Genomic DNA, 22,085 nt, shown 5'->3' on the forward strand with positions numbered 1-22,085 from the left:
TATGTATTATTGACGTATCTTTTTTTTCATCCTTGTTTATTGATTAAACTATATAATGGTTGTCATTGCCTTGTAAGGATGAGCAAGTGGTAGAAAATATTCGATCTCTTATAATGTGTACATGAAAGTATTGATCCTTTATATTAAAAATACTAACAAGATTTGTATAAATGATTTTATCTCATTGGGTCGATAAGTATATCTGCTCAACACCTTGCATAGATTACGAATTTCCGAAAAGATGGCTAGTATCCGCCCTAAATAATCCAGGCACATCATTTTGACCGTAGATTACGGGCATAGGGGTAAAGTTTTTACCGCCTTCTGTAAAATTGAGAAAAGATTAGCTTCTACAACTATATTTTAAGATTATATAGAAATCCCTGAAACCAAACTGAAGAATTAACTCTACTGAGCCATATGCTGACGAGATTTTATAATTTCGTCCCGAGGGTTTTATTAATTTTGTCGAATAAAAGCGCTTTATTTTTCTTATTTTTTTCTAACACAGGAAAAACATAAACAAATTTTTTAAGATCATCTATAAATTTTATAGTCTTTGATTTTAAATGTCATTGTCAACGTCATTTATCATTTATTTGTCAATTTTGTTTGGTATTAAAAGTTGAAATTAATAAATTGTACTTTTCCACAGGGCTTATATTCAGAATCTATTTGCTTTTTAAAGATTTTCAAGGCAAAATTCTTGCAGGCTTATTTTGATATAAGTTCCTAGAAAAGTAACCTTTAAATAATGGCGGATCGTCTCACACAATTACAAGATACTATAAATCAGGTAACTGACTTAAAACAAGTGATCTAAATATAAAAATATGATTGCTAAACAATTTAAATTTGCAGCAAGCAGAACATTTCTGCAACAGTATTGGTATACTGCAGCAGTTTTCAACACCTAGCAAATTCCCTGGTTTCGATCGCAGTGGCTCGCAAACGCCACAACAACAGCAGAATCAAGAAGACTATGCTATGCTCTTTGCCACGTTAATTTCACGATGTGCTAAGGACATTGACACACTTATAGAGTCTCTGCCCAGCGAAGAAAGCTCCACGGAGCTTCAAGTGCAAAGCCTGAGGAGATTAGAAGCTGAAAATAAGGAAGCCGCGGAACAATTAGAAGAGGTTAGCAATCTAAATGTTATTAGACCATATAGATTTTTCATCTGATAAATTGGTTAAGAATTTTTGGCCAATTAACCTATTTTGACCTCTAGAAGCTTATGTTGTTTACATTTTTAGTAGTTAAAAATATTTTTTAAAAAATGTCTATACAACTATGTTTGACTATTTTAAAAAAACAATATCAAGACTTTTAAGACAAATGTTTACTGCTGTGAAAAATATAGCTACCTTATCTTATAAAAAAATAATTTTATGACAATTTCAACAATGCATTTTTAATCATTTTCTTGTAATTTTTCAGGTTGTACGTCAAGGAGAGATATTACTGGAAAAGATTCAAGGAGCTCTCAGTGATATTGCACAGTGTCAGCTGGATATGCAGAACCCAGCATTAATCCTCAATAAAGATGTGAAACCACAGTTATAGGGTTTATGGAAATACGGTGGAAACCGTAGATGATAAAAAGACTGTTTTAGACATACTCAAAGAATAAAACTTTAGTGTATAGTGCTGTTAAATCTCTGACCAAGTTCAAATAAAAGTATAAATCTTGTCTATGAGTGTGCATTAACTTTTTTTTAATTACTGCTTAAATGTATTTGTCTATGCACATGTAACAGCCAATTATAGTGCTATAAACTTATTTGGCTTTGTGGGCAGTGAAACTTTAATAATCATCTGGTCTGTAAAGTTTCTGACAGAAATAAGCACGATACTTCTCCCACAAGACCACAAGTTTGTGGAACTATGGTATTCTAAACTTTCTTGAAGTATTTCATTCTAGTACTTGATGTAAAAAAAAATATATATACAGACAAATTTGTCTGTACTCAATTGAGTACTTCCTTCTTTTGGGAAGTCGGTCAACTACTTTATATTGTCTTGTGTTAAGTTCTTGTAATAGTTGGTAAAGTATTCAAAAGTTATAAGATATTACATGTTAATTTTATGTATTGAATTAAAGATTTAAGGAACCTTTTTTGCCTTTTCATTGACTAGATCTGCTCATTGTGTAACTTTATAATTCCTCATTTTATTTAAGAGTCCCAAAACTACTCGTTTTAGGCGAAATTATAATGTTTTAACTTATAACTATAGGGCGTCAAAGATTTTTTTTCATTGGTTTTAAATATCTTAGCACTGCAGGGCCGGCACGCTCGGTGTAATACCACGATCACGCAGAACACAGGCGTGAAATAAAAGCATTTCCGTGTTTCGTCTCATGACTATGGTGCCGGAGGCCTAATTTAAGTCCCTTTCTCTTTACCACCCTATTCTTATAAGGAGAGGATGGGAACGGGAAGTGGATTTGACGGAGGAGGAGATGCATAGGAAGGGGAAATGTCCCCTTTTTGTGCGTCTTCTCCGTCGGATAAGGCGGATGTCTATGGGCAGCGGTCGCTTCGCCATTTTGGCGGATTCAGGTGGCCGGTAGCTCGTTTGCCTCCTAATGTTATAATTTTTTTTAAAGTCTTTTTTAAGTTAATTGCTTTCCTTTCAAAATAAAATTATCTAACTACTTTTGGTTACACTACATTCATACAAACGGTTAATAAGGGAGTGCTTATTTCCGATTTATTATGTGAATCTACATTAAGGACAGCTTAAGTAGTCGTCTAGTGGTGCGGCATTTATTTTTTATTTAAGCGAGATTATGGGTAACTAAGGCGGTAAAGTAGAGCGACATGTGACAAATGTCTGTCTACTGGGGAACGTGTTGATATACATCAAACACACCTGAGACCAGTATCCGAGTCAGTCCGGGTCACTACTTACTATCGACACTACTCTGCTAGACTATAAAGGCGTGTACACATAATACGGTTTCAAAATAACCGTAGTAAGACATGCTATGAAATGTAAACGCACTTCATATTTTTGGATAGTTCAACATTTTATCTTAATACACAACCAATTAAAGTTAATTAAATGCTTAATAAAAATTCGTGTCAATCTGTTCATTTGCATAGCAGCCCACGTTACTTGTTATAAATGTATTTTTACAATTGTAATTAACGTACGTTCAAGATTTCAATTAGTAATTAGTAAAAGATGTACGTTTAAGTTGGCCATGTGTACACGCACGGCCCCAAACCAAAGACAAAATAGAGGCAAGCGCTAGCTTAACAAACGTAAAAAAAAACAGCCTCTCGCTCAGTCTCAGTTCGCGCGCATTTACCTGTCGCTTCGCACCTGCAGTTGATAACCGACCGCATCGCGATGAGTACGTTCGGAAACGAACGCATCAGTTTTTGAACGAACTTACGAAAGATAGTTTCTGAACGCTCGTGTTTGTTAAAGTTATAATTTTTTTATGTTATTATTATTGTAATGACTGAATAATTGTGTTGTGTTTGTGACGTTGGAAACGATTTATTTAATTGTGGAATTTTCATTTATATTAGAGTGGGAGTGGATGTGAAAACTGGAGAAGACCCGCAGGAACGGGTCGACTCTCCCTTTGCGCTACAGCGAAAGGTAAGACAAATTAAAATGCGTTACATTATTTATTAAAATTAGAAAATTAAGGCACTCTTTATTTAAAAATCAAGAATTATGATGTTTTATTTCTGCTACGTGAAAAGGTTTCCTAAAGATGTAAATAAATACTGTAATTTGTGGGTACAGTGACAAAAATTATTAATTTTTTTCCGTACATTTCAATAAATATTGTAACAACAAAATTAATAATTAAAACCAATAGTATTGTGTATCTTGTATCAGAGATAGACAGTTGAAGAAATTAAACAAAACATATCAAAATATTAGGCGTATGCCTAAAATGTTTAGTTCTTTAGTCTGTTGATTTAAAAATCACGTTGTTTCTGGAAAACCAGTTAAAAAAGAATAGCTGAAAAAAACGTTATAGCTATGCGGATTCCAAATTTGAAATTTAATATAAATTGACGTTTGCATGTCGTATTTAAATAGAAAACGTGTTTGTTTAAACTCGTTAATGAAGGAATTATACAAAAATGGTTAGAAAATGAATCGGATCTAAAACGTGTTTAGCTTTCATGTTATTTTAATTACAAATTAATAAATGCATTATGACATTGAAAGTTAATTATTTTTTTATGTCAAAAATGAAGTTGTGACTGCCAGTATTTTTCTAGAAAATTGTTTAAGTAATAATTGAATATGGTAATTATTTTATCAATAATTGCTGTTTCTTGTCTTGATAAAATCGAATGAGTAATAAATAATTTTTTTCACTGTAATCAAAAAAAATACGATACTAACTGTACATACTATTATTAATTACTAGAAAATAATTGCTACTTAATTAATAGTACAGAAATCTGCTACTGCGAGTATTGGTAAAGGTTCATTATTCTGTTCGTAGAAAAATTGCTGCAATAATTTGTGGTCGTTGTTAATTACCATCAGCTTAAATAGGTTTGTATAATTAATTTAGTTTACATAATGCCTGGTTCACACTTGGCCAGCACAACAGTAGCTCATACCAGGCATGGATTGTATGGAGTAACTAGCGCCAGTTAGTGTTAACTTCGCGTCATTTGAATGCCAGCCAAGTGTGAACCAGGCATGATTAAGATTATTGAGATTGTGTTTTTTTAAACTGTCGTAACAACCGGTAAACCGGCCAGTACTTTTTATCAAATCTGGCCACATGTGAAACTTATTACGTCTATGGTAAACTGGCAGACGATAAAAAAAACTCGTCTCGATGGTTTCGTGAAAGTGTTGACCTCAGCGAACCGGCTTGGAGTTAGACGTCAGTCTTCCTACCGGCGCGGGCGCCGGCGTCGGTGACAGGTTCTTTACCGGCGTATTAGAATCATGACAGGTTGCAAATATACTTCTACCATTTGGCCCGATAAGTGCCATAACGCCAGAAGTCATGGAATTATTTAGGGATAGAAAATGACACATGATGAGCTACGGCACGATAGTAAACTAATGGGACTTTACTAAGGGATCGCTAATGAGTTATTAAATTTAATTTAATGTCAATTGGGGGAGAATAAATTGTTCATCTTTATGAATACTACAGAATGATAGGCGTTTATTTTAGGCATATTTTAAACTAAACAAATTATATTACATTAACATATGGTAATACAGTACGAATCTTAAATAAAATTTACATAATTAACAAAAGGAAGCCTTTTGTTATATCTCAGTTTATTTTGGAGACGACGTCAGAATAAACCGAATCGCATATAAAGTGGAAAATCGAGGTTTTTTTGGTTTGTTTGTTGTTATGATTATCATATAGTGGAGGTCGCGGTCAATAGTTAGCCCACGAGCATGTTATTGAGATGTCATTGTTGAAATACAATAAAACAGAATAAAGACGCACATCTTTAGATTCTTCTAATTAATCGACTCATGCGAGGAAATTAGTTACATATCGTAAAATAATTATCTTTAACAATTTAAGATGTTACTTTTCGTCGCATAGACCATGAGTTTTTTTTAATCTGTGTAAGGTAATAAAAGAGAAAAATATTATCAATTTCTAGTCAAAAGTATTATAATAACGTCTTTTTAAAATACATTTATGCAGGAAAACGATATATTTAGTAACAATATACATAGATGTATTGTAGGCGTTTGTTTTATATTCTTGTTTTAACGACTTACGTCAAACGCAGCCAATAAGGCTGTTCGTACACAAGGCAACCAATCTCGGGAATTCATATTTGCGTCGTGAGGACACAAAACATTAAATCGACGTGAGTTATCTATTTAATCAGTACAGGCTCACAATGATCTTGAGTTTGCTTAAGACTGGCTTTGGCGATGGATACGTGTGTATACGACCCTCTATAATATTGTAGACTATGCAGGTTTTAAAATTAATCGCTTTGTGTACTATTGACCTAAGTTAGGAACCCCTTATCGCTCTCATATCGGTGTTTTGATGAATTTTCACGCCGTAAAACTTTCACTGTTTCATAACCTTCAGTTTATTATGGTTCTATGGTCATAACACACGCTTACTGAGCTATATAGCCTTGGCCTTATGCTTATGTGTATCCTCGAACAATCTTCTTACTAAATGCGAAATATAATATAAATGCGAAAGTTTAGATGAATGGATAGATGGATGGATGGATGTTTGTTAGAGTTTGTAGCCTAAACGGCTGAACGGATCTCGATGAAATTTGGTACAAATGTAGAGGATAGTCTGGAAGAACACATAGGCTACTCACTTTTGTTTTTTTTAATTCCCTGCAGACGAAGTCGCGGGCGAAAGCTAGTAATATTATAAATGCGAAAATTTAAATGGATGTATGGATGTTTGTTAGAGTTTGTAGCCTAAACCGCTGAACGGATTTCGATGAAATTTGGTATAGATGTAGGGGATAGTCTGGAAGAACACATAGGCTACACACTTTTGCATTTTTTAATTCCACGCAAACGGAGTCGCGGGCGAAAGCTAGTAGTTTAATAACATTCTGCAGGTAGGTATCAGGTGAGCCTAGTGCGTGGAGAAAAAAATGCGCAGTGTGCCTTATTATCCCTTGACATACTACGAGATACCTAAAACTTGATTCTTATTAAAATTCTGGAGTTACGGGACTTTGAATAATATGTAAAGATGACAATATTGTCTATGAAAATACAGAGATAAGTGTGGAGCCCTCCTATTTTCTATTCTCTGCTCCACCCTATATTTCTTTAAAGACACAATTAAATTATATTTCTCTTGCATATTGTCTGTGTTTCTTCAGTAATGGATCTCAAGCTGATGTATCGATAATATAATCGATTGTAATAACGATAAATAAAATCAATGATGAGAACCTCTGTCTAGCATTTCAATTTGCAAGCAGCCATTTTGTTTTTATAGCGCTATTTCGTGTTCACCTTGACATTTGTAAATGTCCGAGTAGGGTGTGAATCTTCGGTTAATAAGATGGCTTTGACAATAAAATGATGTTAATATTTCACTTTAAGGTTATAACGAGCGAATGCCAACGATTTTGGAGGTATTATCATTAATAAATGGTTGGTATTACAAAGCAATTCTATGCTTAATACAACGACATTTAAGAAATATATAGAACTAGCTTTGGCCTGCGACTCCGTCCGCGTGGATTTTTTTTTTAAAAAAAGTAGCTTATATGTTCTCCTAGACTATTCTCTATGCCAAATTTCATCGAGATCCGTTCAACCGTGTAGGCTACAAATTCTAACAATCATCCATCCATCCATCTAAACTTTCGCATTTATAATATTAGTAAGATTAGTAAGAAGTAAGATAGACATAGCTAACATTTTTTTTTTGAAAGGTACTATGTCAGTTGTCAAATTTAATACGCCACATGATGTCCGTGTATTGACGTATTATAAAACATTTTACAAAATTATAATAGACTAGCTGTTGCTCGCGACTTCGTACACGTGCCATTAAAAAGCTATAAAAAACATACAGACGAATTGAGTACCTCCTTCTTTTGGGAAGTCGGTCAAAAAATATAGCCTATGTTACTCACTGATTACATAGCTCTTTAATGGTGCAATTTTTAAAATCGCTCCAGTAGTTTTTGAGTTATTTCAATACAAACAAAAATACAAATCTTTCCTCTTTATAACATTAGTATAGATAGCGTTTGTGAGAATAATATGACAAAAAGTGTCAAGTAAAGTGACGACTATGCTTCCACTATATGTTTTTTTTCGATCATTTGGCTTAATATAACGATTTTACACGTCTTTCGTAATCAGCTTACTTTTTCGCGCAACACATATGATACTGTGATATCCAAATCATAATAAACATTAGTAAAAATGTATTTTTAATGACTCAATGCCATAAAAACAGTTCAATTATTTCATATTTTATGAGAAATAGTTTCAATAAAATGCAATGAGATATTTAGTATTGCTATTTGTTAGATAAATTCTGTTTTTATTTCATACTTCATGTTAAGTTGAATTCAATAGAAATTCCACTGGAATATTTGTACTTGAAGTGACATAAACTTAGCATTATTGCTGCGGATTTAATAACGCTATAAAAATAATGGCCAAAGTTATTTTACGCCACACTTTTCAATATAAACTGATGGTCTCGCATCGCGTGGTCTCCGGAGACTATTTTGGAATCATTCGATAAACATCGATTGCGATAATTCCTTTAAAAATTACATAAATATTTACTAAAACGTTATAGTAACATCCGAATAAGTATTGAAGATAATAATCCATCCTGCCGTTCGACATTTGTACTCATATTATTAAGATGAAATACTTGTATTTATTGCATGTATTGTAAAGTCTAAAACTACATTAAATCTTCTGTTAGATATTTACTACTAGATTTTAATTCTATAAATTACTTGCTGTTCCCATGCGGCTTCATCCGCATGAAATTGTGAACATTTTATTTTATTGTTTACATTCGTCAAATTATCAATAGCAAATATCAAAATGACATGACATGACAAACCATGGCAATCTTACTTCCTCGATGTTGGCAGCAACTTATGGTCTCTTTCTCACCATTAGGGTTATCCAAAATATTTATCCCCTAAGTTAAATGGCGTGAAAATATATAGCCTAAAGCTTGACGTAAGTGTAGGGCTTTTTATTTAAAAAAACACTATTCAAAAATATGCTGTATTTGCTGACATCTTAGGCATCAAATAAGTATGTGTTTACGTTTAATATAGTAGTATAGATAACCAAAAAATAGTATAATATAAAATCTAAACGTGCGTGCCCATGCCGAAACACTTGCACGTAAACATGTAATTTCTCAAAATAGTATAGTATGGCTTGCTATTTGTGATTCGTTCGTAAAATCCTACGGTTAGAAAAACTTCTTCCTTTTGTTATTCATTTAATTATATACTACGGCAAAACGAAACGAAGTGTTTTATGTCTCGAATAAGTTTGTAATAGACCCCTTGTTTCGTGCGGCAAACGATTTCGCAGTAAAACGGAGGGCACTTAAAAGAGAGTGTTAGCTGGCGCCATCAAAACTTTGTATATCGGTATAGTAAAAAGTTTTTTTTTGTGACGATTATGCTTTTAAAGATCTTATTTATAATTTAGATATTATTACTCGTAAAAAAACCTTATGCTAACATTTTTACTGCATGCAATAAACGTTTAACATAGCTGTCGCCCGCGACTTAGTTCGCGCGAAATTATAAAAAAGTAGCCTAAGTGTTCTAGCAGACTACGTTCTATATCTATGCTTAACTGACAGTTTCGTTGAGATATTCTGGAGTTAAGTAGTCACAAACGTCCATCCAAACTTCCCCATTTATAGTATCAGTAAGATTAGACCTCAATGGCATTTAAGGGGGTTGTTTACTGTCAAAGAAACGGACTGGCTTCTTCCTGACCGCTAACATTACGAAAACATTCTCAAGAATATTCGTGACTAGCTGTTGGTCGCTACTTCGCCCCCAATAAAATTAAAAAATAATGAAAACTTAGCCTATATTACTCACTGATAACATAGCTTTTTAATGGTGACAGAATTTTTGAAACCGGCCCAGAGCTTTTTGAGGTATTTCAAAACATACAAAATACAAATCTTTCCTCTTTATAATATTACTAGCTGCTGTTCGCGACTTCAGCCGAGTGAAATTAAAAATATAGCCTATGTTACTCACAGATAAATTACCTTTCTAAGGGTGAAAGAATTTTCAAAATCGACCCAATAGTTTCCACGTGAATCGAATACATACAAATTACAATTTTTTCCTCTTTATAATATTAGTATAGATAGTATAGATTATTATAGTTAGATACATCTTCTGTATGATATTTAAAAAAAAATCGGGCAATGAATATTCTGATTCCACGTCAATTTGAATTTGTTAAGTTATGTGCAAACAGTTGCTTTGTTTGGAGTTTTTTTCCCCTCTTGTTTTTGCAGTTCGTCTTACACAATTGTTACCTCGCTGCGTTTGTATATCTTTTTGTTGCAAACGGAAGTATTACGTGAGTAATGATTATACTAAATTATATGTATGTAATAAACTCTATTAAGATGTGCCATGTTACGAATGACTTTTTATCTATTCCTAGCTTTTGCCCGCGACTCCGTCCGCGTGGATTAAAAAAGACAAAAGTGGGTAGCCTATGTGTTCTTCCAGACTGTACTCTACATCTATACAAAATTTCATCGAAATCAGTTCAGCCTTTTAGGCTACAAACTCTAACAAACATCCATCCATCTAAACTTTCGTATTTATAGGTCGAAGGACGATACGCGCTTAGTTAATAAGTATCCATTCACCCTTCTCTTGAAAGTACCCACGTTATAATTGAATGGACATACTGACTCCGACAGCTTATATATTGCTTCTTACTAATATTATAAATGCGAAAGTTTAGATGAATGGATGTATGTTAGAGTTTGTAGCCTAAACGGCTGTACGGATTTCGGTAAAATTTGGTACAGATGTAAAGGATAGTCTGGAAGAACACATTGGCTACTCGCTTTTGTTTGTTTTTTATTCCACGCGGAAGCTAGCTTCGAATAAAATAGGTATGTGTTGGAGATCTAATTGTCTCCATTCCTTCTCTCATCTTCTATGAAAAGATGGGAAAATCAAGATGACAAAGAAGCGTGTGCATAGAAGGGGAAATATCCAATTTCCGTGCGTCTCTTTTTTAATTGGTTAAAGGTAGTTTACATCTTTTATGATTGTCTATGGATAGCAATTGCAGCGCTATTTCGGGCGCTTGCACGTTTTTCGAGATCCTCTTTTGTATTTTTTAATATACGCTACGTGATAATGATAAATAAATAAAATGTTATTAACTACAATTAAAATTAATATTATAATTAAATTAATTTCAATTGTCTTTCGAACTCACTATATTCACAGATTACAGCAACCTTCGATAAGTGTGTTAGCCAATACAATAATCTTCATAAGTACACAATAACTGCACGATTTTATTGTATTATTATTTGTTGAAATGTTAAAGAAATTGTGTAATTACTTTAAATACCAATGTACTAAAGACAACGTAAAGTGTCAATTAAGTGGTTCTAATTCTTTTTAATTTGCATGTTATTTCTCATAATAAAAGTGTTTTTAATTTATTTTTTTATAAAATAGAGAAAAATAGAGTCATTGTATATTATATTAATGAAAGTCTCAAAGGTAAGGTTGCGAAATGTTTATATTTTTACACTAGCTGTTGCCTGCGACATCGTCCAAGCAATATTCAAATAAAAAAAGTAGCCTACAATATGCCTGTCTATGTCAGCTACCCTTCAGTGAAATTCTGGTCGAAATGGGCAAAGTCGTTTCAGAGATTACCCGGAACAGCTTACGGACAGACAGACAAAAATTTTTTAAACGCGATTTTCGTTATTAGCAACGCAAATACACCATCTTCCCGAAATCTGGAAATTTTCTTTTGATCTTGCAAACAGACACTTCAAATTTATTATATGTATATAAGACGTCAAGAAACTATCGATTTCCAAAAAAGTTAAAAAAATCGTAAAAGAGACAAGTGTAAAATTAGCTTGAAATTAAACAAAGCATGTATAAAGAAAGTTTTATACGTTGTAAAAATGAATAAAAACGTTCGGTAAAATAAATGGCTCGTAAAATATTCAATGATTTTGTACAAATAACTGTGTTTTCCTTCATGTTTCTTTGCTACGTTTATGTCACTGTGGTAGATTTTTACCAAATTACTGCCAAAGTGTCATGAGACATCAAGAAAACTTTTTAATCATAGTAATACCAATATTATAAAGGCGAAAGTTTAGATGGATAGATGGATGTTTGTTAGAGTTTGTAGCCTAAACTGCTGAACAGATCTCGATGAAATTTGACATATATATAGAGGATAGTCTGGAAGAACACATAGGGCTTTTGTTTCTTTTTTTATTCCACGCGTACGGAGTCGCAGGCGAAAGCTAGTTTCTAATATTTTAGTAAGGTTTATCTTCAACAGTAATCCAAAAACGATATAATTTTCCTTTACAATTTATTAAAAAGTGAAATATAGTATTGGCCGCCATTTTGAAATTTGACATTTCTCTGTTCGACGTTGAATCGAAACGAAGTAAGTCCATTTACCTCCATAGAATCGAAAGTGAAATCAAACCGCCCAACCTTGTTTAATATCGCGCTTTTGACCTAAATACTTGTATATTCGATTACTTGATATTTATATAAAAAATTAAAGCAATTACAATAAAATAATAACAAAATATTAACTGTATCGTGTCTTTAAATTGTTTACAAATTCATTGGAGAGATGAAGAAAGTTTATGAAACGAAAGTACCCGTTTTTTTACAACAGGGTGCACTTAACATACATTTTTTCCGACTTTAATAAACAATCCATAAATATACGGTACATTTACTATTAAAAACTAAGCTTGATCACATTGATATTCATTTAATATTTTATACCAAGACTAGCTGTTCCCGTGCGGCTTCATCCGCATGAAATTATGATTTTATTTTATTGTTTACATTTGTCAAATTATCAAGCGCAAATGTCAAAATGACATGACACGAAAAACCTTGGCAATTTTGCGTCCTTGATATTGGTAGCAACTTATGGTCTCCTTCCCACATTAGCGTTTTTATCCAAATTATTTACCCCCTAAGTTTAATAGCGTGAAAATATATTAGCCTAAAACGTGTCGTAAGTGTAGGGCTTTTTATTAAATAAAGAATTATATAAAAATATGCTGCGATTGCTGACCTTAGGCAACAAAGAAGTGTGTGTTTACGCTTTATTATAATAGTATAGATAGACATTAAAATAATAAACTGATTTGACGGAACGCTAGATCACAGTATAATTTGCAAGTTACGATAGCTACAAATACGTCCCGTTCATAAATATCTTAACAACTCCAGTTAGATAAAACCTGTTATTAGTTAAACTGGCCAGCATCTATTACCATTAACTTCCGTTTCCGGCGTGTAGATAAAACAAATAATTTAAGTGGTCCTGGCGAACTGGCAACATTATTCCGACAGCTAGAACAAACTTGTTCCAATGTCACTAATAAGAAACAAATACTTCCGTTACAGTTTCAAGGGTTTTAGAATAAATTAAATGAGGAACTTTCTGCCCCGCACAGCCGCGTTGTGGAACGGTCTGTCCTCGGCGGTATTTCCAAACCAATACGACTTAGGGTCCTTCAAGAAGCGAGCCTATCATTTCCTCAAAGGCCGGCAACGCATCTGTAGTTCCTCTGGTGTTGCGGATGTCCATGGGCGTCGCTGACCACCTCGGTGTTCTCGCCGGTCGTTTCCTCCCTTTATTAAAAAAAATGAACTTTACTTCTTGGTCCTTTTTATATTTTCCCCAAACACACCAATAATGTTGTTAAATATTAAATGTTGTAGTTTATATGGGCGGTCCATTATGACCTCTAAACTGTACAGTAGAAACAAGGCTGGTTTTGCATTACTGGCGCCCTGGGCGAGACTTCGTACGGTAATGCACAACCCATACGAAAAAAGGCGCACAACGGCCATACTGGCACACTTTTAGGTCACGTGTAGCGCCCCTTTTAGACTAGCGCCCTTGACTGTAATCTCATAGAAATATCTTCATCGACCCATCCACTGAAAAAAGATAAGTAGTTTATGTGAAGACTCAAAACTTATGTAACTCTTTTCTTCAAACTGTATAAAATGGGGTTAATATTTAGCGACTCATTGAAAAGTGGAGAGTATGGCGTGTTTACGATAGATATCCAATCGCGGCCGTGAAATTTAGAGCGAAAATCTAGATTTTTACCATTAAATAAGTAGCCGTATGACAGTTATTTACACCACAATACGGGGGAAATTCACCCATGATTGTTCGAATTATGACAATAGAAAACATACACTTAGATTAGATTAATATAACAGACATTAACTGTTAAATAAATAACTCGATGAGTAATAATTAACGTTGGTTGAGACTGAGAAATCGTTAACAATTGTTGTCAAAGAAATTAGCAATACAGGTTAAAAAATAATTGTTGTTTTTTGACATCTGTCGTGAATGCATGGGGTTTGGCGTGATAAAATTAATTAGATAAAATTAGAAATACTGTTAGAGTAAACTAACGGTTTGTCATCTGAAAAGAAACACCTATTTACAGTTCCGGGAAACGGTAGAATAAAGGTCGTAACAGATTACATAAAAATATTGGAATGTTTTGTTCGATCTAAGGTTATTATATTCACGACGCTTTAGAATTGATTTTTAAATTGCATATTTTATTGCATGTAGCGTTAAATGTAGACGCTAACTTATTGATTACTTTTTGAGTTAACGTTTAGGCATCGGCTACATGACCTTTACTAGCCAAAGAAAATATTACACTGGAATTCCTTTTCTTCTATCCATCCTTCTCTTCTGACGTTCATCTTATACTTGAATATTAGCAGATTTTTGTTAACTTCTATAATGTAATAATATACGGGTTTGCTTACCACGATTGGGTTGTTTTACTCCGATATTTCAGCACAATTGCATGCGTATATCTACACACGTATACCGTATCAGGAGAAAGATAGATCAATATGGTTTAATGTAACAATTTTTTTCACACTGTCGCATTACTCCAGTCAGCCCGTGAACATGGCACATACAACTGTGCCGAAATATCGGGAGCTAAAAGAAACCAAACGTGATAAGAAAAGCGTATCTTACGAACATCACATTTTTGAATTTAGCAAATATGTAGCAACAAAATTAATTAGTAAAAATAAAGTGCCTTAAACCTAGTCATATTAAAACTTTAGGGAATTGTAACGTAGCATATGAATCTAGTCATTTAATGTATAGCCAATCTAGTCATTCTAACTGTAATTTTATTATTTTATACTCATTTTATACTTATCCTATATTTTATTTTACATTTCATTACCAGTTATAATTTTAATAATGTCCAAAATTTTAATATTGTACCTGTAGTCTTAGTAATATTTATTTTAATATTAATGTATCTAAGCTTGTGTATTTTAAAAAATCTGTAAAAATAAAAAGTAAAATGTATGAGATAAAAATGTAATGAAGCAGATGAATTATATGAAGCATAATAAAGGCTCTGGCTTCCATGCTAGAGGAATTGTATAATTTAATAAAAAAAAAAAACATCACATTTGTAAAAAACACGACAGTTTAAAGTTATTATGGTAAATTACTAATATTTCTTACACTACTCCAACTAAGCCGTAGTCTTATACTAGGAATGACTAACAGTAGTATAATGGTGGGATTCGAATCCTCGGCATGAAATTTACTTAACCATTAGGCTATTGGCGTAAATGCATTTAAATTTACTTCACAGATCACGTGCTATAAAGATCAAGGTCTGATACAACATACAACATTTCGAAACGTAATTTAAAAGGATAATTGTCAAAAAGAACAAGTCTATTCTAAGTAACCACAATACATTTTTCGATCGTCACTCAATGGTTAGTTTACCGGAACTGGACCGATTATGAAACATCCATGGGAAATAGACACGCCTTTGAATTTATAGAATCCTGATCGATCGTCATGCCAATAAAGCTTTTTTTGTATGTACATTTTGTATTCAATGATGTCTACGCATATATTAGTTCTATTGCGGTAAGTTTTGTAAGCGAAATAAAAGTGTGCTACGAAAATATTTCAAACTAGCTATTCCCATGCGGCTTTATCCGCAGGGAATTATAAAAACTTTATTTTATCGTTTATATTTTTAAAATTATCAATTGTAAATGTCAAAATGACATGAAATGGCACAAACCTTGGCAATCTTGCTTCCTTGATGTTGGCAGTAACTTATGATCTATTTCCCACATTAGGGTTTTTATCCAAAATATTTACCCCCTAAGTTTAATAACGTGAAAATATATAACCCAAAGCGTGTCGTAAGTGTAGGGCTTTTTATTAAAGGAAGAACTATTCAAAAATGTCCTGTGATTGCTGACATCCTACGTCACGAAGTAGTGTGTGTTTACACTTAACTACATTAGTATAGAGTATAGATTGTCTATGTAAAAAATATAAATGCTTCACAATGACTGAACAATTCTTGATTTGGGATTACATTTACATATTAAATTTTCATCAAAAACCAATATATTACGTCTATTTCTTATGTGATAGCTCCCTATTAATGGTTTCATATCTATACATATAAAAATTGGAGTGTCTGCTCGTAATATCAAAAGAAAAATTCCAGATTTCGGGAACATGATGTATTTGCATTGCTGACAACGAAAATCGCATTGAAAAAATGTTGTCTGTCTGTCTGTCCGGAAGCCTCGTTTGTTCCGGGTAATTTAAATATAAAACTTAATTCAGTGAAAGTTAAATACCCATGCATTTAATATGTTTTCTGATTAATTGATACGGACTATATTATTTAAGATTACGTGATAATATATTCATAATATTCAAATATTTCCCACAAATTACTAGTAAATATATTCGTGGTCAAATGAAGGTACCTTCCAGATAGGGCTGTCAACTTACAATAACCAGCGAAAGAATATTGTAATTTTTTTATAAGGTGATAAACGAACATTTCGAAGTGACCCTTATTCATCAAAATAGCAAAATTGACGGACGAAAAGCACAACAAAAGCATATGACCCTTCCTATGCCTTTACTCTTCCATTAAATAAATGATCCTGTCGCCCTTTCCTTTTAGGAATACGGTGACAAGGTAAAGTGAATTAAAATTTGGCTTCCTTTATGCATACTCATTACCGAGTCGCTTCAACTATACGCCTGCCATTGTGGTCGTGATGTTGCGGGTAGCTGGCCCATTCGTGCAACAGATATTGTTTCTTATGACTACTTAATGGATGACAAATGCGACTAGATTACCTGATCTGAAAATCAAATATCAAACCCTCAGCTCCTATATGCATCAATTGAAGAATTCAGATTAGTGGCAGCCCTATTCCTAGCCCATTAGTTACATAATAGTAACAAAAACTGGCTGCATCTTTACCACGGTAGCTTCTTGCCCCGTACTTTCGCCGGGCCTGTTGCATCATTTAGTAATTACATAAGCAATGTACCATGTGCAGATCAGCCGAATGGAACGCTTGCTTAAGGCGTAATAAATTTCGTACGCGGACATATGACGATCAAGTGTTTGCCAAGTTTTAGGGTCGCGGCGAAGCATTTCGCAAAACGCAATCATGCGTGATGCGTCGACACTTCACTGCTTGTAACCGCTTCGAGACATTATCGAGACACTCGCATTAAAACATATTGCATTTCTATCATTCTGTTTGATAAAATTGAGTATCTATGTATTATTTTGCTAGTACACATTTCAATCATTGGACTAACTGTTTAGATTAAAAGATTTATTTCACATTAGTTTTCGCCTGCGATTCCGAAGGCGTAAAAATAAAAAAAAGAAGTAAGTAGCCTATGTGTTCTTCCATGTTCTGCATCTATGTCAAATTTTATCGAGATTCGTCCAGCAGTTTAGGCTACAAACTTTGGCATTTATAATATTAGTAAGAGTTCCGTTATCACTCCCTACAGTTTTAAGTAAGTTACAGCCTTGTTATACAATTAGACGTTTTGTGTTACGGCATATTCCACAATTTGAATGCGGTCAAAGCGGGTCTCGTCTCGCATCTCTATTTGCGATATTTCACAACAACATACAAATGTCATAAAGATTCGTCGGCGCACCAAGTTATACAAGTCAAACGGACAAATGTTTTCTAAGCAAATACGACTTGTGCGTTGCAAAATATATTGCATCGGAACAACAATAAGTACATACATACGTTTCTTAATGCACTCGTTATGTACGCGACAGTATTGACTTGCATTTAGTTACATATTTTAGAATGCTACTAAATCTATACTAATATTATAAAGAGGAAAGATCTTTATTTTTGTACGTATTGAAATAACTCAAAAACTACTGGGCCTATTTTAAAAATTCTTTCACCGTTAGAAAGGTAGTTTATCGGTGAGTAACATAGGCTGTATTTCTAATTTCATACGAGCGAAGTCACGAGCAACGGCTAGTAAATAATATGTTTATCCAATGGTTTTATAACAAAGACTAGTTTACGCCCGCGAGTCTGTCCGTGTGGAATTAATAAAAACAAAAGTGAATAGCCTATGTGTTCTTCCAGACTATCCTCTACATCTATACCAAAATTCATCGATATTCGTTCAGCCGTTTAGGCTACAAACTCTAACAAACATCCATCCATCTAACCTTTCGCTTTTATAATATTAGTAAGATTATCTATCTGAAGTAAAAACTAAGCCAATGCTTTCTTCAACAAAGATTATGTGAGTTGCGTCGGCCACTTAACAAACTATATCAATTCCAAGTATTCGGGCAGGAACTTGATGGATTAATTAAAAAAAAACCAATGAACAAAAGTAAAGGAATTACCGATTAACTTCCCTATTAAAGGCATGGGAATAGATATTCAATATTCAACATCCATTGTTATATCCATTGTGTTTATCCATCCATTACTAAATTATGGCTAAATTATTCGATTATTATTTGACGCAATCATTCGATACGTTCTCGATGTGTTGTCACGCGAGTCGTTATTGTAATCGATGTTGTAATGTGATTAGTTTTTCATTCAGCAGTACAGTAGTTATCAAATATCTTGGAAGCTCGGAACATCGTTCGCACAGAACATTATAGTAGTGTGTCGTGAAGAGATGCCAGAGAAGGCAATGTAACGCGATATTGATCTTGAGCCGACAAGATATTTGAAAAGACTGATACTTGTAACCCGTATTGTATACATAAATACCTGTCATCCATGGTATCCAAATCCATTTTTTTTTATTTTACACTACAAAATAAACTCAGGTTAAGAAAAAAATACCATAGAAAATAATGAAGCAGTACATTTTCAATAGTAAAATGACTATTTTTAACGATTAAAAAACCGTTTAACTAATAGGTTGTTATTATTTAAAAATACTGTCCGTTATTCATGCAGAAAAGAAAAAAAAAACGAATTTTGAATTTCGAATAACGATTCTAAATGCTATGAATACTGTTTGGAAAGCTATGTGTGTTAGGCCAATTTTCAAGATGGCCGTTAACAGTTACGCTTGTTGAGAGACGAGTCAATTAAATAGATGTATTTTATATCCGTACTGCATAATACTTACCTACATTCTGTATATTTCAACTAAATTGAGGAACGGAGTTAGAACAATAAAATTTTACTATTAACATGAAGTCGGTCAATGCTTAACTCAACTTTGAACATGATTTGTTTGCCACATTCATTTATTGGTCACTAAGGGAGTTCCTTAGCCTAGATTAAGTAAAGGAAATCTACACTAATTAGCTGTTGAAGTAACTACTCTGAGATTGGCATGTATTAATCTTTTTGAGAACTATTAACCTAAATTACAATTTGCGTATAAAATAAACAACACGCAAGAAGTTTTGTTACGGATTTCTGTCATTAAAAATAAACAATAATTTTTCTCATTAGAATACGAGAAAGTAAGCATGTGGTTTTGTTTATTTATAATATCAAACGCGTGGTTTTCTTAGCAATAAGTATAAATATTGATCAATTTCACCCACTCTGTCTAGATTCACCTTTCCCTATTTATTTAATCTGTATTGACTGTTTAAACAAGTATAATATTGTCAGTACTTACTCTATGGTGAATACGAATTTACTCTGTGGTAAAAACAGAAACTGCCATCCCTTTCGTTATCTTTGAAAAGAACAGAGATAGTGGAAATGTTTGTTATGATAAAAAAGTCTTGATACTTGTAATATTTCTAACCTCGCAACTATAACTTCATAAAAAAAGTCACTTTATAAAACAACTATGCAAGTTAATAATAAATCTAATTTCAAAGCAATAAAAAAAATGTTCTTCCGCAAACTTTTAGAAAATACAGTCTTATAATTGTATTTATTATTCCGTCGACATAATTGTATCACAGCGTGGTAAAAGCTCTTTGCTCGTGTGAAGCAGCCCTAATAAGTCGAATGCTGAAAGTAGTCACGTCTTGTATTAAAGGTTGGAGTAGTTCGATAACTTTCCATTACCGCGAATTCCTGATCGCCTGGTACTTGATGTGATTTAGTAAAGGAGATTGGAATTTGTTATACTTGTTTAGTTTTCTCGGTTAATTTATTCTAATGTTAAAACTAGACATTTTTAAACAATAAATTAACTCGATACGTGACTCAAAAGTCTACATTTAATTGTATGGTTTGAAGATTAAAACAAAAAGCTGTTGTAATATTTGTTACAAAATAGAAAGTATCAACTACATTATTTCCCATTGTTTCGTTATGATTCAAAATGTCAGTTGCATTTGTTATTGATTGTAAATCGAAAAAAGGCGTAGCATATTTTAAATAAAACATATTATTGTGACTTATGACGTAATAAGTCTATAGTATGTGTATTTTGCAATGATTTATACTAAAGTGAAATTTGATTGCATCGTTAGTATGTTGGGAGCTATTTTGTGTTGACGGAGTAATTTTAGTACTTGAATATTTCGCAATGTCTTTAGTATGGTCATCAAGCAGCGATTTTGTAACTATATTATTTTATGTTATTCCTTCTTAGGTTAAAGTTAGGTTATTTTAGTACTAGTTTGAATATAGCACCTAAATATTTTTAAACAATTTATTTAATGGATACTATCGTTTTAAACTCAGAGCAACACTTGTCTTCAGGACTCAGGATCGCGCCCGAATATCAATCCTACTAATGACATTGACAGCTGTCAGTTAGAGATGTGATGTTTATGCCAATAATCTAGTGTTGCGCCAATTCTATAGCGCGGTATTAATTTCCTTGTTAACAATATATAGTTAGAAATAACTTGAAACTGTTTGTTTTTTATTATTACTGAAATGTTCAAAATGCGACAGTTAACATGAATAAATGTTTACTAGAGTTTGTATCAAAAACTGCTGAACGGATCGCAATGAAATTTGGCATAGGTAGATAGTCTGGAAGAACACATAGGCTACTCGTTTTTTTTTTAATTCAACACGGACGGAGTCAAGTTCTAAAGCTAGGTTTGTAAAAACTCATTAGATTTATGTGACAAATCTTTTAGTTTGTTGTTCCAGAACGTATTTTTTCTTAACAAATTTGATCCTTCACAAATAAAAAAACAACATGTTTGAACTGGATCTTCACAGTAAGATAGTCTTTTAGGTTAGAACTTGTTCGTGGGATGTACTTGATATCCGTAAGCTCAGTATCGATATGAGAAAAAGGAAAATGGTGTCAGTCGGTCGGGCTGGCGGGAAACTCGATGCCCGCGTCATAGGTTGTGGTGAGTACTGTAATTGCTTCCATTACATTCGTGAGATTGGCTAGTGTTAAACTGATCATTGTTTATCGATATTTCGTTACAGCTGCACATAACTATACTTATATTATAAAGAGGAAAGATTTGTATTTTTGCATGTATTGAAATAACTCAAAAACTACTGGGCTAATTTCAAAAAATCTTTTACCATTATAGCATCGTTATTGTTGAGTAACATAGGCTTACTTTTAAATTTCACGTGGAAAAAACGTGAAATTAGAAAATGGTAAAAAATATAGGCTATTTTACTCAGCGAAAACGTAGTTTTTTATTCGTGAAAGAATTTTTGAAATCGTCCCAGTAGTTTTTGAGTTATTTCAAAATATACAAAAATCCAAAAATCGAAATATTTTCTTTTTATAATACTAGTTTAGATTAGCATCTCATAAACTTTTTGTAACACCTGCCACGATCAGATTTTCTTAATATTGGTTCATACAAAACATTTTTACTTATATCGGTTTTATCCTACAAAAACGTAACATTTCAATCTTTTTACTCGATTCACTTATGGCCAAAAATATCGTTACTGAACCATTAAAGTTTGACGTATACAATTATGTAGAAGTTTACTTAACAAATAAAAAATATGAATATTTTAGTGTTTCGTAAAAAGAAAACATCAACGATAATTTAATTCCA

The 22,085-nt window shown here is 32.9% G+C and overlaps 2 protein-coding genes across 2 annotated transcripts in view; both read left to right on the forward strand.

Moving 5' to 3' along the window:
• Positions 1 to 594: 594 nt before the first annotated feature.
• On the forward strand, positions 595 to 2,119 carry LOC106106504 (mediator of RNA polymerase II transcription subunit 21). Its single transcript, XM_013287091.1, has 3 exons — positions 595 to 796; positions 862 to 1,140; positions 1,442 to 2,119. Exons 1-3 carry the CDS (start codon positions 755 to 757, stop codon positions 1,565 to 1,567), a joined length of 447 nt encoding a protein of 148 aa, XP_013142545.1. The 5' UTR covers positions 595 to 754; the 3' UTR covers positions 1,568 to 2,119.
• A 1,176-nt stretch (positions 2,120 to 3,295) lies between these two features.
• Positions 3,296 to 22,085, forward strand: part of LOC106109365 — a 61,931-nt gene continuing 43,141 nt past the window's right edge. Inside the window, exon 1 of the mRNA XM_013290841.1 lies at positions 3,296 to 3,619. The gene's annotated coding sequence lies outside the window, so the exon portion shown is untranslated. The remainder of the gene's footprint in view (positions 3,620 to 22,085) is intronic.

Source organism: Papilio polytes, unplaced genomic scaffold (genome assembly GCF_000836215.1).
Source record: "Papilio polytes unplaced genomic scaffold, Ppol_1.0 DF824269.1, whole genome shotgun sequence".
Taxonomy (NCBI): Eukaryota; Metazoa; Arthropoda; class Insecta; order Lepidoptera; family Papilionidae; genus Papilio; species Papilio polytes.

What these genes read in the sequence shown, in the direction of transcription:
- LOC106106504 (XM_013287091.1), top strand. Translation starts at nt 755, where the DNA reads ATGGCGGATCGTCTCACACAATTACAAGATACTATAAATCAG. An exon ending in TACAAGATACTATAAATCAG is followed by an intron (nt 797 to 861) that starts GTAACTGACTTA and finishes TTAAATTTGCAG; the next exon opens with CAAGCAGAACATTTCTGCAA. An exon ending in CCGCGGAACAATTAGAAGAG is followed by an intron (nt 1,141 to 1,441) that starts GTTAGCAATCTA and finishes GTAATTTTTCAG; the next exon opens with GTTGTACGTCAAGGAGAGAT.